At 40.7% G+C, this 13,477-nt stretch overlaps 1 protein-coding gene across 1 annotated transcript in view; it reads left to right on the top strand.

Annotated features, from left to right (window-relative positions):
• The window catches only part of ITGA11 (integrin subunit alpha 11), a 149,308-nt gene that overhangs the window by 59,297 nt on the left and 76,534 nt on the right, over positions 1-13,477 (top strand). Inside the window, exons 8-11 of the mRNA XM_070762793.1 lie at positions 2,738-2,882; positions 5,041-5,206; positions 9,329-9,399; positions 13,260-13,404. Coding sequence (XP_070618894.1) covers positions 2,738-2,882; positions 5,041-5,206; positions 9,329-9,399; positions 13,260-13,404 — 527 coding nt within the window. The remainder of the gene's footprint in view (positions 1-2,737; positions 2,883-5,040; positions 5,207-9,328; positions 9,400-13,259; positions 13,405-13,477) is intronic.

The following is a 13,477-nucleotide window of genomic DNA, read 5'->3' as shown; positions in this document are numbered from 1 at the left end:
TAACACCCTTGAAAATGTTCAAAGATACTTCACCAGAAGAGCCCTTCATTCCTCCACTTGAAACAGAATACCCTACGAGACTAGACTTACAATCCTGGGTTTTGAAAGCTTAGAACTGCGACCCCTTAAACATGATCTAAGTATTGCCCACAAGATCATATGCTGCAATGTCCTGCCTGTCAAAGACTACTTCAGCTTTAACCACAACAACACAAGAGCACACAACAGATTCAAGGTTAATTTTAACAGTTCCAAACTTGACTGTAAAAAAATATGACTTTAGTAATCGAGTTGTTGAAGCGTGGAACGCATTACCGGACTCTATAGTATCATCCCCTAACCCCCAACATTTTACCCTTAGACTATCCACTGTTGACCTCTCCAGATTCCTAAGAAGTTAGTAAGGGGCGTACATAAGCACACTAGAGTGCCTTCCGTCCCCTATCCTATAGTCTCTCCTATATCTCATATTTCTTCTCTACTATATACTCTATAACCTTCATTGTGTATTATTGTGTATTGGAATAAATAAATAAGAAAGAAAGAAAGAAAGAAAGAAAGAAAGAAAGAAAGAAAGAAAGAAAGAAAGAAAGAAAGAAAGAATTGGGCAACGATGTATCTTAACAGTTTATCCCAGGCCTGGTAGATCATGGACCCATTCTGATTCAAACACACCATAAGCAGACAGCAAAAACAATCATGCATATTATCTCCAAAATCCTAATGCCCAAGGCAGTGAGATAATTCTAAGCAAATTAAACATTATAGGCAACACTAATATGAACTATAATTTAGAGGATGCTGCTGAACCTATTTTGCTACTGAGAAATGCTAAAACAAGGCAGTGACTACCATAAGATTAAAGAATATACAGCCCAGAATGGTTATGCACCAAAACAATTTTTAAAATGGGAGTACATCTGTAATGTTTATGTAATATGAATTTCTTTCTTTCTCTACTTCATATATTGTACAAATGAAAATATTTTTTTCCCTCTGGAAATTATGGAGCATTCAAATTGCAAGCAGCTGCAACCAGAGAACAGTAATAATTCTGTTCTTCATTTGATAATCTATACTTTGTTACATTTTATGACTTTGTGATTTTTACCCTGTAAATTCCCAATGCCCCCCATTGCAAGAACCAAGAAAGTGGCATGTCTATGGAGTTTCTAAGCCAATCAGGTCATGGTTGTCCCAATGGTGCTTTTTTAAAAGGCACCTGGACATTTGTTGTTGTTTTTTTCTTGAAGACATTTCGCTTTTCATCCAAGAAGCTTCTTCAGTTTGGTCCACTTCAATTAGAACTGAAGAAGCCTCTTGGATGAGAAGCAAAACGTCTTCAAGCAAAAAACCCCAAGAAAGTCCAGTTGCCTTTGGGACAAAAAGTGGCAAACTGTCCTTATAGGCAAGTTCCCCATTCTTCTTCTTTTCTCTCAGTCTTTGTTTTATCTTGTGCTACAAAATTCAGGTAGTCTTAAAAAAATGGGGGATGACCAGAGGTGGGCTGCTAAGGTAGAATGGTGACATGTGTTTGCCCCCATGGCTCTGAGTGCTAGCGGAGTCCGGTGCAATTATGCTACTGCACCTGGGCAGGTAGCAAAATCACGCATGAACATGCAGGGGCGCCATGCGCAATTTTGCTACCTGCCCAGGAACAGAGGCATAATTGTGCTGGACTCCGCTAGCACTCAGAGCCACGGGGGCGGGCACACATCACTAATGATGGATGAACCCAACGGTGTTCGGGTTCGGCAAGTTCGGATGAACTTTACGCAAAATTCGGTCGAACCCGAACCGAACCTGAACCCGAACGGGGAATCCCTCCCACGAAGAGATTCCGAGGGCGGAGCTTTGATGTCACCGGCAGGTTGCTAAGGACGCCAAGGTGATCACTTCCTGGATTCCATGGAATCCAGGAAGTGATCACCTTGGCGTCCTTAGCAACTTGCCGGTGACGTCAAAGCTCCGCCCCCGGAATCTCTCCGTGGAAGGGATTCCCCAGCTCCTTCAAAGGGAGGTCTTCACGTAAAAATAAGCATTGTTATTTTTATGAGAAAAAGGACGCCCGCAGCGGCGCTGCAAGCAAAGGGCGCTCCTTTCACATAAAAATTTAAAAAAATATTTTTACTAAAAAGGAGGGCAGAGGCTCATTGAAGAAAAAAGATGAGCCTCTGCCCTCCATTCCCCTCTACCCCACTCTCTGTCATTCCTGCACACTATTCTCCTCTTTTTCTTCAATGAGCATCTGCCCTCCGTTCTCCCGAATACGGACCCAAATTGTGCGAGTTCGGTTCGCCCATCACTACACATCACCATTCCACCTTAGCAGCCCACCTCTGGTGATGGTTATAAAAAGAATATAACATGCACATTTCTCTGTGTCAGGTCACAGAACAAGAGATTGAGCATCTAATATAAATGAAGTTTGGAGGCTTGTAGAAAAGGGACTTTGTTATCTCGAAATACTTTTTTGCTCTAAAGGAAATGAGCCAGGGGAATAGAAATCACTTTTGTTGTAAAATATTCCTTCCTGCTTTCATGGAGCAATGACTCTTGGCTTTTTCCTCCCTGTTGCTGGTGCTGAGAGGAAGATGCACCTGCTTTGTAAAGAAAGCCCAGTAAAATCACAGAGGCCATGGACCCGGTGCACCGAGATCGTCCTTGAAAAATAACCATGCTTCATTTGCAAAATGCCACATCTCTCACTATCTTCTCTGCACCTCTTGAATTTCAGCTCAGAAGCATTCCAGAAAGGAGGGCGGAAGGGTGCAAAGAAGGTTATGATCGTTATCACCGATGGAGAGTCTCACGACAGCCCAGACCTTGAGAAGGCAATTGAAGGCAGCGAGAAGGACAATGTCACCAGATACGCCGTTGCAGTAAGTCATTTATGGGTACTGCCCATTTTCTGCCTGGAATCTTCAGAGTGGGCTGAAATGGCTGTGAATTCAAAGTTCAGAGGCTAGGAAAAGATTGAAGCCCTCCATTTTAAAATAGATTGCTATTTGTTGGTATGTCTTGGTATAGCTAGGCTATGAGACCTTTGACATACACTGAGCAGAGAATTTTAACAGAGTGTGGATGTGTGGTAAAGCCAAAGAAAAAGACACAGACTTAGTTATGCTTAATAAGTACTATTTACACATATCCAAAACAATCCATAACAAGGACTAAGCCATCCAATATAATAAGCACTAAGCAAATACACTCCCCCCTCAAGGCAAAGCAAAATCGAATGAGCGTCAAAGCATCATTGAGGGAAGGAGTACTGGCGCCCTCTTATGGCGAACCAGCCCAAAATATTTAAAGTGATAGTACAAGAGACTACAATAGGTAGTTTACAGTGGCAAACCCTAACAACCATGTACCTTGTACTAACACTATTTTTGGTGAATAACCCATATGACTGAAGTGGATCAGGTCCTGACCTATTTTAGACCAACTTTGGGAGCTTATAAGCAAGAATCAGACATTTCCCTCTCTCCCCATTGTTCCATGCAATTGGTATTTGTAAGGCTACTGCCGCCGCCACAAGGTATTTTTTTATTTGTTTGTTTGTTTATTAGACTTTGTCAAACAAAAACAAGAATAAAAGAAAAAAAATACCATGAGAAGGATGATAAGCATGTTAGTGCATTTATGCATTATTAAGACAAACATTGAATGGAAGACATTCTTTGGCTTACGTTTGCTTAGAGCATAATCACCATTTTCTCTTCAAATCAGTGTTTATCATGTTGTGAGCCGCTCCGAGTCCTCGGAGTGGGGCGACATACAAATCTAATAAATTATTATTATTAAATTATTATTATTTAGATAGAGTAAGGTAATAGACCTAGGTTTTCCCCCACCCTCCAATTTATGGCATTTATGGCAATCTGCATGCATTGGCGGTAAGTAAACGGGAGGAAGATCTTAGGGCCCTAGAAGGCAGCATAGGGAAGGTGTCAATTTTGTTTTAGTGTGCAGTAGCTGTGAAAAAAAAATAAATTCCATGTGGAGATTATTAGGAAATAGGGATTTATTTAAAATAAAAGACCAGATCTATGATATATCTGATGGTGACTCCCATCTTTAAAAGAAAGGAGGAAAACGGATCCAGGAAAGTTTAGACATGTGACATGTCTCACATCAATACTTGGGAAGATCCCACCAAGCAGCGAATCTGCCAGCACCTTGTCCAAAACAAATCAGGCCAGACAACTTAAATTTCATTCTTTGACCAAATTAGTGGACTAGCAAAATTATATGAACATTATATATTTGGACTTCAGTAAACAAAGTACTGCTTCTTGGCAAGATAGGAAAAAATGTGGTCTGGGCAGCAATCCCACCAGATTATTTAGTGACTGGCTGACCAATCACATTCAATGTGTAGTGCTCATTAATAATAATAATTATTATTAGATTTGTATCCCGCCCCTCTCCAAAGATTCAGAGCAGCTCACAACAAACAATATACTGTGTACAAATCCAGTGTTTAAAAAACAGTTTTTAAAAAACCCTTATAATAAAAGCAATCATACAACCCAAACAAACCATACATAAACCATAATAACTGAGGGGTATATCAATAGAACTATATTTACATGGAAGGAAGAATGCAGTAGGATCCCTCAGGGTTTGGTCTTGGGCCCAGTACTCAACATCTTCATAAATGATCCAGATGAGAGAATAAAGGGGGAACTCATCAAATTTGCAAATGACACTAAGATGGGATGGGTGGGAGGTGGAGAAGAGGCAACACTTTCGAAGATAGGCTCAATTTTTCTTTTTTAATTTGGTACCTTTGAGTGAGAGGCAATTGTCTGGACATGTCCCTGCAGTTTTCTTGGCAGGATTTCAAAACTAATTTGCCATCAGCTGAGTGGGGGTGACTGGCCAAAGGTGCACACAGCTGGCTTTGTGCTTGAGGCAAGACTAAAAACCCCAGTTTCCCAGCCAAGCATCTTAACAACCACACCATACCGTCTCTCTTGTAAATTCTTCCACCAAGACTGTAACTCTGTGGAATAATACTTTTTCTCGCCACTCCAGGTCCTTGGTTATTACAATAGAAGAGGGATCAACCCTGCAACCTTTTTGAAAGAAATCAAATATATAGCCAGTGACCCAGACGAAAAGCATTTCTTTAATGTCAGCGACGAGGCTGCCCTTAAAGATATTGTGGATGCTCTCGGAGAGAGGATTTTCAGCTTAGAAGGTGAGCAGATTCAAGGGCGGCGTAGGAGGTGTTCCACTTTTTGAGAAACTTTGAACATGGCACACAGGAGTTTGGTATGAAGTTCCATGTGGGAACCTTCTTCTCGGGAGCCATGCAACTCAATCATTCTGCAACTCACACTCACATTTCAATGTGTGTGTGTACGGGCGCACATACATGCCTTCGGTTTTGGCTCCTGGAGACTGCCTGGACAATAGCTAAACTTGTTTTCTGGGCAAGATTGCAGAACTGGTTTTTATTTTTTTATTTATTTATTTATTTATTTATGTATTTAGTTAGTTAGTTAGTTAGTTAGTTAGTTAGTTAGTTAGTTAGTTAGTTAGTTAGTTAGTTCATCCAATACACAATAATACACAATGAAGGTTATAGAGGATATAGTAGAGAAGAAATACGAGATATAGGAGAGACTATAAGACACGGGACGGAAGGCACTCTAGTGCGCTTATGTACGCCCCTTACTGACCTCTTAGGAATCTGGAGAGGTCAACTGTGGATAGTCTAAGGGTAAAATGTTGGGGGTTAGGGTATGATACTACGGAGTCCGGTAATGGTTTGTCATTGCATGTGTTCTAGGCAGTGATGGGCTACCAAAATTTTTACTACCACACTGTGTGTGTGGCTTATGCATTTTGTTTCAACATCTTTCAGTGCAATTTGGGTGCTCTGGGGTCGAGCACCATTTTCGCCACCCCACTGTGTTCCCCCCTGTTGTGATTCAGCCTGAGGCTCCTCAGGGACCGGCTGGATCTCTGCCGGATCCATGCCCAGAGGAGGAGGACAGTAAACAGGAGAGGGAGGACAAAGCAGACGGGGGAGAGGAACCTCAGGAAGAGGAGGAGGGAGAGCAGCCTGAGACCCCTGGGGGGGGCTCTCCCCAGCTAGTCGCCTGGATTCATTGGATGAAGACGCACAGGCTATAATAGACATGAGGCAGCGACGAGCAGCTCAAAGATGGGGCCAATTAGAAAGGTATTTCCATCCCTGAATTGGCAACAGCTGGGTTTGGGTGGGGGTCTCCTCAGCAGGGTTGAAAAGGCAGGCCCGCCCTTACAGTCTTGTGGAGAGTTATCAATTGGGAGTCCTGTGACCTTGCTTCGATCTTCGGCGTCTCTGATCTTGGCTTGTGGCCTAGAAGTCTGGAAGACTTGGGGGAGGCGTGGGTTTTATTATCTCCAGCGTTGTTTTTGCCAGCAAGAATCCTGTTTTATTGCCTGGCCGTCGTGAAACCTCTGTGAAGCTTCATAGTGTTCCTGTCTGTAAGAACAGTTTTTGTTCCCTGTGTTTGCTTTGAATTATATAAACTGCCTTTGCTTTTTACCAGTGTGTCTGGATACTCTTTTTGGTTGGTGTTGGCGTCTGGGGGGACCCAGACAGAACACCCCCCATCTGGGCAGTAGCCCAGCCCTGATTATCTACTATATAAAGTGTATGTATACACACATGCACACACACACAGCTCTTCTAAAATTATATACATTCAACCTCAATTACTGTGATAGGAAATCACAGAGCCCAGAAGAGAAAAAAAGGAAAATAAATCAAACTTTTGCTACCAGTACTGTGTACCTCACCAAACTTTTGCTACCGTTACTGCATATCTGACCGTACCCGTAGGAGCCCACCACTGGTTCTAGGGCTGAGAGTGAGGGACTGAGCCAAGATCACCCAGCTGGCTTTGTGCCTAAGGTCGGACCACCAATCACGGTTTCCTGGATTCTAGGCTTGTTTGTCTCTTGACCAAAACTGCCTGTATTCTGAATTGATTTGGAAGTTGTTATGGTGACTGCGTTTGTTAGTCCTTCTCAACCAGAGAGGTGCCCAGTGCTCGAAGCCTTTGCCTCAGGCAGGCTCTGTCTGAAAGAGGAAACGTCTAACTCCTGTTTCCTGGCTACCTGAGTGCCTGCAGGTAGCAGTCAGGTGTGACTTCCACAGATGTCAGGAGAATCTTTGGCCCTGGCATTTCTCACTGCATTATCTAACGAAAGTTTTTAAACAGTGTTCTTGAATTTGCTGAATTTTGAGCAGGCTACTAGACCTCAATCATGTGCAAAGTACCAACAAAAAAAAATTGTGTTACAGTTCAACCCTATTTCAGCACTTTTGAAAGACAGTGCATAGAGTGACAGAGTTAATTATGATAGCCTCTCTCAGTAGATCTCTAAATACTTGGGAGATTCCTTAAAGGCAGGAGTCTGTTATTAGTAATGTTCACTGAAATTCCTAAAAGAAATAATCAGACAAAGAAGGCTTTGGAGTAAGGAAGAAGGGCATACAAATCTAATAAATTATTATTATTATTTGGGCACAGTAATCTCTCTACTGTCCCAAGCGATTTGCAAAGCACGGCGTCACCCTAGGGGTGCACACCTTTACAGAAACAGAACATGGTTTATTATACCCTATCAGACCCCTCCCAGGTACGCCGGCTAATCTGACATAGTGGGTGACAGACTAAATTCATTTCCCGATACGTGCTTTTTTCCCTTATCCCCTATCCCTATCTAAAAGCTACTTGCAGGGTTTTTTTTGGTTTTCTGTCTCTTAAGATGAAACACAAACAATAGTAGTTTATTCCATAGTAGTTTAATCTATTTCATAGTATAGTGATACCTTGTCTTACAAACTTAATTGGTTCCAAGACGAGGTTCTTAAGGTGAAAAGTTTGTAAGACAAAACAATATTTCCCATAGGAATCAATGGAAAAGCAATTAATGCGTGCAAGCCCAAAATTCACTCCTTTTGCCAGCCGAAGCACCCGTTTTTGCGCTGCTGGGATTCCCCTGAAGCATCACAAAAACACGGAAGTCCAGATGTGGGGTTTCCCATGGAGGGGAGCCTCAGGGGAATCCCAGCAGCGCAAAAATGGGTGCTTCGCTGGCAACGGAAGTCCGGAGGTGGGGCATCCCAGCGGTGGCAGTGGGTTTATAAGAAGAGGCAGAAAAATCTTAAACCCCAGGTTTGTATCTCGAAAAGTTTGTATCACGAGGCGTTTGTAAGATGAGGTATCACTGTAGTTTAGTGTATTCCATAATAATTTAATCTATTCCATAGTAGTTTAATCTATTCCTGCTGATTATCTATCACAAGTTTTAACTATTTACTTTCCTATTTTTATTACAAAGGTCACTAGAAAATTTTTAATCAGTCTCAAAAGGAAAGTTCATATTTTTATATACAAAACTTTAATCTTTAAAAATCTTCAACTCTCAGTAAGGTACTAATTCATTTCTAAATGTGGATGATAACTCAAAAACTGCCAAGAACTCCAGTCTGCACTCAAATTTCTTGCATGTGTTTATGTCAGCGTTTCTGAATCTTGGCAAAGTGAAGATGTCTGGACTTCAACTCCCAGAATTCCCCAGCCAACAAGCCCAGACATTTTCACCCTGCCACGGTTGAGAAACACTGGTTTATGTCCTCATCATTTCTGCTATGGACATTAGGCTATCACTGGGGTGAATGATGGGGTCGCAGAAGGGCTAATTTCACATGCAATGCAGCATTTTTATGCCTGAACTGATAGCCAAAGTGAGACTCGGTAATTTACATGCCCGTTGATTCCAACTTTCAGCTTTAGGCTTTTGATGGATAGGATATTCTCCTAATAAATAAGATTTTTATTTTCTGGGCTCACACTCACAAATCTTCCTACTGGCCTTTGTAAAGTTTGTATCAAATTCACAACTGTAATGGCAGGTAGTAAACTTATTTTTCTTTCTTTCATTGATTTTTTAAAAAAAAATATCTATTTTTTTTTTTAAAAAATGTCTTTATTAATTATTTACATTAAGAAAAATACACAAACACCATAAAACCGACCAAGACAAGAACAAAAACAAAACACAACTTATACAGACATAAAAATATCATAGTTCATAATTACAGTTATATATCAAGTCTTAAACACTCAACAATTTACACAATTGCCAACCAACTCATTGGCATTATTGCTACAGCTTTTTTATTTTATTTTATTTTATCAGCCTACTAGTTTTACATTGCTATGCTATAAATTGTTATCTATATCTTAATCTTTTTTAATTTCAGTCATATTACCTAAATCATAAATTGTCCAAAATATATCTCTATTTGGTGTTTTAGGCACCAACAAAAATGAAGTATCCTTTGGCCTGGAAATGTCCCAGACTGGATTTTCATCCCATATTGTGGAAGTAAGTAAATAATTGACTTTTGTCCTCATTTTATCTCATGATTTATGTGACTTTGTCATGCAATAGATGTAACCGAGTCTAAAAAAACTTTTGCTTTGTGATATATGGATCCAACAAAAGCCTGTATCTGGTAGAAGATACCTGGACTTCTCTGTCTACAATAAACTGGGAGCACAACCATTAAGCCGGTCTCTGGTTTCAGACAGCTACTTCTTCATGCAATGTTCAAAAAGCCTCCAAGTAGATAGGCAGAAAATCTGAACTATTTTTACTGTGCTCTTCATGGAAAACAAAACTAAAGAAGTAGTTAGTTCATTTATTTCTTTCACATGTGTTGACAAAAATTAAGAGCAAAACATTTTTTGCATTTCTGGGCTAGATTTGTTTCTGGTAGAATGCCTAGCACAACATCCAAATTCTATTTAAGACCAGCCCTAAGCAATTGTTTGATTAATTAAATGATTGTGTTTTTTAAACTAAAGGTGTGGAGTTCCATTTATACCAAGAGTAAACTGGTGCCATTGTTGGTGATTCTAAACCTCCTTCAGTCTAACTGGCAGAAATAGGGGGGGGGGGGGGGAATCAATGAATTCAACTAAGGGAAAGACACCATTCACTTAGCAGCTAGAAGAGTGGGATTTTATACCGCACCAGATATTTAACCGAGATAGATCTAAATAGATTCTGGGTTTCTACAAGATGGTCATCTACATCAACTAAGTTGAAACTCACTCATCTTAGCATGTCACACCAACACTCCGTAGTCTGCATTGGTTGCCGACCGGTCACAATTCAAAGTGTTGGTTATGACCTATAAAGCCCTTCATGGCATCGGACCAGAATATCTCCCAGACTGTCTTTTGCCGCACGAATCCCAGCGACCAGTTAGGTCCCACAGAGTTGGCCTTCTCCGTGTCCCGTCGACTAAACAATGTTGTTTGGCGGGACCCAGGGGAAGAGCCTTCTCTGTGGCAGCCCCAACCCTCTGGAACCAACTCCCCCCAGATATCAGAGTTGCCCCCACCCTCCTTGCCTTTCGTAAGCTCCTTAAAACCCACCTCTGTCGTCAGGCATGGGGGAATTGAAATTTCCCTTCCCCCTAGGCTTATAAAATTTATGCATGGTATGTCCGTATGTATGATTGGTTTCTTAAATTGAGTTTTTTTACATTACTTTTAATATTAGATTTGTTCATATTGTCTTTTTACTGTTGTTAGCCACCCCGAGTCTACGGAGAATGTCGACATACAAATCTATTAAATAAATAAATAATAAATAAATAAATGTGTGTATGCAAAGTTAAGGCTTATGCTGATGTAACCATGTTGTGCAAACCAAGGCAAGGTGCATCCTAGAGGATCAGGGAAGTTTGGAAACCTGCAGGAACCACCATGAGGAAAGAAGGATCATGAAAGACCATGTCAACTATTGATGGGAAATCTCCATTTTGAGTATATCTCTGGGGTTTTTTTTCAAATGAGTTACACGGTCAGATTGGCAGAAGAGGCTACAGTACAGTCTTTCTCCTTGATGACTTTTTGATTTGTGGAAACATTACATTTGTCTCATCCCCAAGGGGTCAAAAATTCAAGGTGAGGGTACAAGGAAAGATCCGTCCGCACATAAAAACCAGGCAGAACTTTTTCACCATGACCACCACCCATCATGATGTGGTATCTCAGTGTGTCTTGCAGTCTGACATAGTAAAGTATCTTCTATCAATTTAGGATTCGTAACTTCATGTGGCTGCATATATGGGCAAGGCTTTCTCTAAGGAAAATGAGGAGGGATCCCTTCAATAGTCATGCCAAAATACTTTCCTCCAAGGAATTGGCTGTCTGCCTCTTCTCCCATAACAGGGATGATGAATTCAAATGTCCAAAAATATGAACATAGAATAACTATGAGGTCATTTCCAGCTCTATGAGTCTATAATCTATGTTCATCTTGGGGACCTAGGGAACATCAAGCCTGAAATTCATTAGATGGTCCAAGTGAAATTGAAAATGAACAATAATTAAAAGAACAGTTTTGTATCCTGGGGACAGAAGGAACTGCCTATTGCCAAGTCAAATTAAAGTCCAATCTTGTCCAGTCTGTTGACAAGGACATCATCATCATCATCTTCATCATTATTATTACTTATTAAAGTTGAAAGGGACCTTGCAGGTCATCTAGTCCAACTTCCTGCTCAAGCAGGAATCCTATACCACCCCATTCAGATGGCAATCTAATCTCTTCTTGAATATGTTGAGTGTTGGGGCATTCACAACCCCCACTGGCAGGCCATTCCATTAGTTGATTACCCTCATCGTCAGAAAGTTCTCCCTTATTTCCAGGATGAATGTCTCCTTGGTCAGTTTCCAACCGTTATTCCTTGTCTGGCCCACTGGTGCCCCGGAAAATAGACCCTGCAGGGTCTCAGGCAGGCATTTTCCAGCCTTTTTGAACAAAGCAACAGATAATGGACCTGGACCGTCTACTTTCATTATCCCTTAGCTTTTTTAAAATTCCATGAATAGTGTATGCTGAAATTTGATGAAAAAGTTCACACAAGACGTTTGGACAAAGAGAACAGAATTTTTTATTCTCTCTGGGTATACCAAAAATGTTTTGCAAAGCGGGTACACTTCATAAGAAGAGACAGTGTACAGAAGCTATATACTATTACAGTATATACTATTACAAGGCCTCCCAATCCTATACTAGTTAATCTAGCATGGTGGGTTTCAACCTATCACAGAGTTACACAGAATTCCTCAACCTATCACAGAGGTACACAGAATTCCTTGCCTAAATAGGGTCTACATCCTGTTGCCTTTCTCCTAAAGATGAATAGTACCTTATATGGTTTATCATATGCTTTAAACCAGTGGTCCCCAAACTACGGCCTGCGGGCCACATGCAGCCCACTGAGGCCATTTATCTGCCCCTCCAGTGAGTGACAAGAGCACAGGGAAAAGAGAAAGAGAAAGAAAGAAAAGGGGAAGAGAGGGAGGGAAGGAAAAGTGGAGAGGAATGAAGGAGGGAAGAAAGGAAGGAAAGAAGGAGAAATGGAGGGAACAAGGAAGGAAGGAAGAATGAAATGGAGGGACAGAGGAAGGAAGGAGTGTTTTGGGGTGGTGGTAATTTTTTTAAATTTTTCTCTCAACATACATTCAAATAACACAGTGTACCATCTAATTTTCCATGAATAAAATGTGGTATTTTATTAGTAACTAATATCAATCATCAAAAAAGTTGCAAAAGCTTTTTTTTCTAATTTTGTCATCCAGTTACATTCATTTTCTTTTAATTAAATTCCCTCCTTAATGTTCCTTCAAAAAGTGCAACACCAATTATATTTCTAACTTATTAACCATTATGCCAAAGTGCTTCCTTCTTTCTTTATACATTTTTCCATAAGCCAAGAAAACCTTGTATAGCCAATCAGATGTTAACAAAAGAAAATTAAAAACAAAACATAAACATATATGAATTTCAGATATTCTCCCCCCTCTAAATAGTACGTTCCCATTTTGTTTTTTACTTTAAAACAAGGTATGTGCAGTGTGCATGGGGATTTGTTCATAGTTTTTTTTATAGTCCGGCCCTCCAACAGTCTGAGGGACAGTGAACTGGCCCCCTGTGTAAAACGTTTGGGGACCCCTGCTTTAAACAGATAGGGTAACTGTCCCTTCCGCAAGAGCAACATGCACTTATCAGCAAACACTTATCTCTAACATAATTTAAACAATAGACACAAAACTTAAAAACAGGAAATACTTATCTTCTGAAAAGTGAATTTAAACAACAGACACTGATCTTCTGAAAACAAAATTTAAACTATTTTATACACAGTGTGTTTTTCCTTCCAATAGGATGGGATTCTACTTGGAGCTGTTGGTGCCTATGACTGGAATGGTGCCGTCCTCAAGGAGACCAGCAGTGGCAAAGTTGTTCCTCTTCGAGAATCCTACCTTCAGGAGTTTCCAGATGAACTGAAAAATCACGGGGCCTATCTTGGTAAGAACAATATCTGGAATGCCCCCAGTTTCTCATGCAGACTACACAAGCTTCTGGATCAGAACCAGCAAAG

This window comes from Erythrolamprus reginae, chromosome 10, assembly GCF_031021105.1.
Source record: "Erythrolamprus reginae isolate rEryReg1 chromosome 10, rEryReg1.hap1, whole genome shotgun sequence".
Classification (NCBI taxonomy): domain Eukaryota; kingdom Metazoa; phylum Chordata; class Lepidosauria; order Squamata; family Dipsadidae; genus Erythrolamprus; species Erythrolamprus reginae.
The sequence above is the reverse complement of the archived record's forward strand: the minus strand, read 5'-3'. Positions and strand labels throughout refer to the sequence as shown.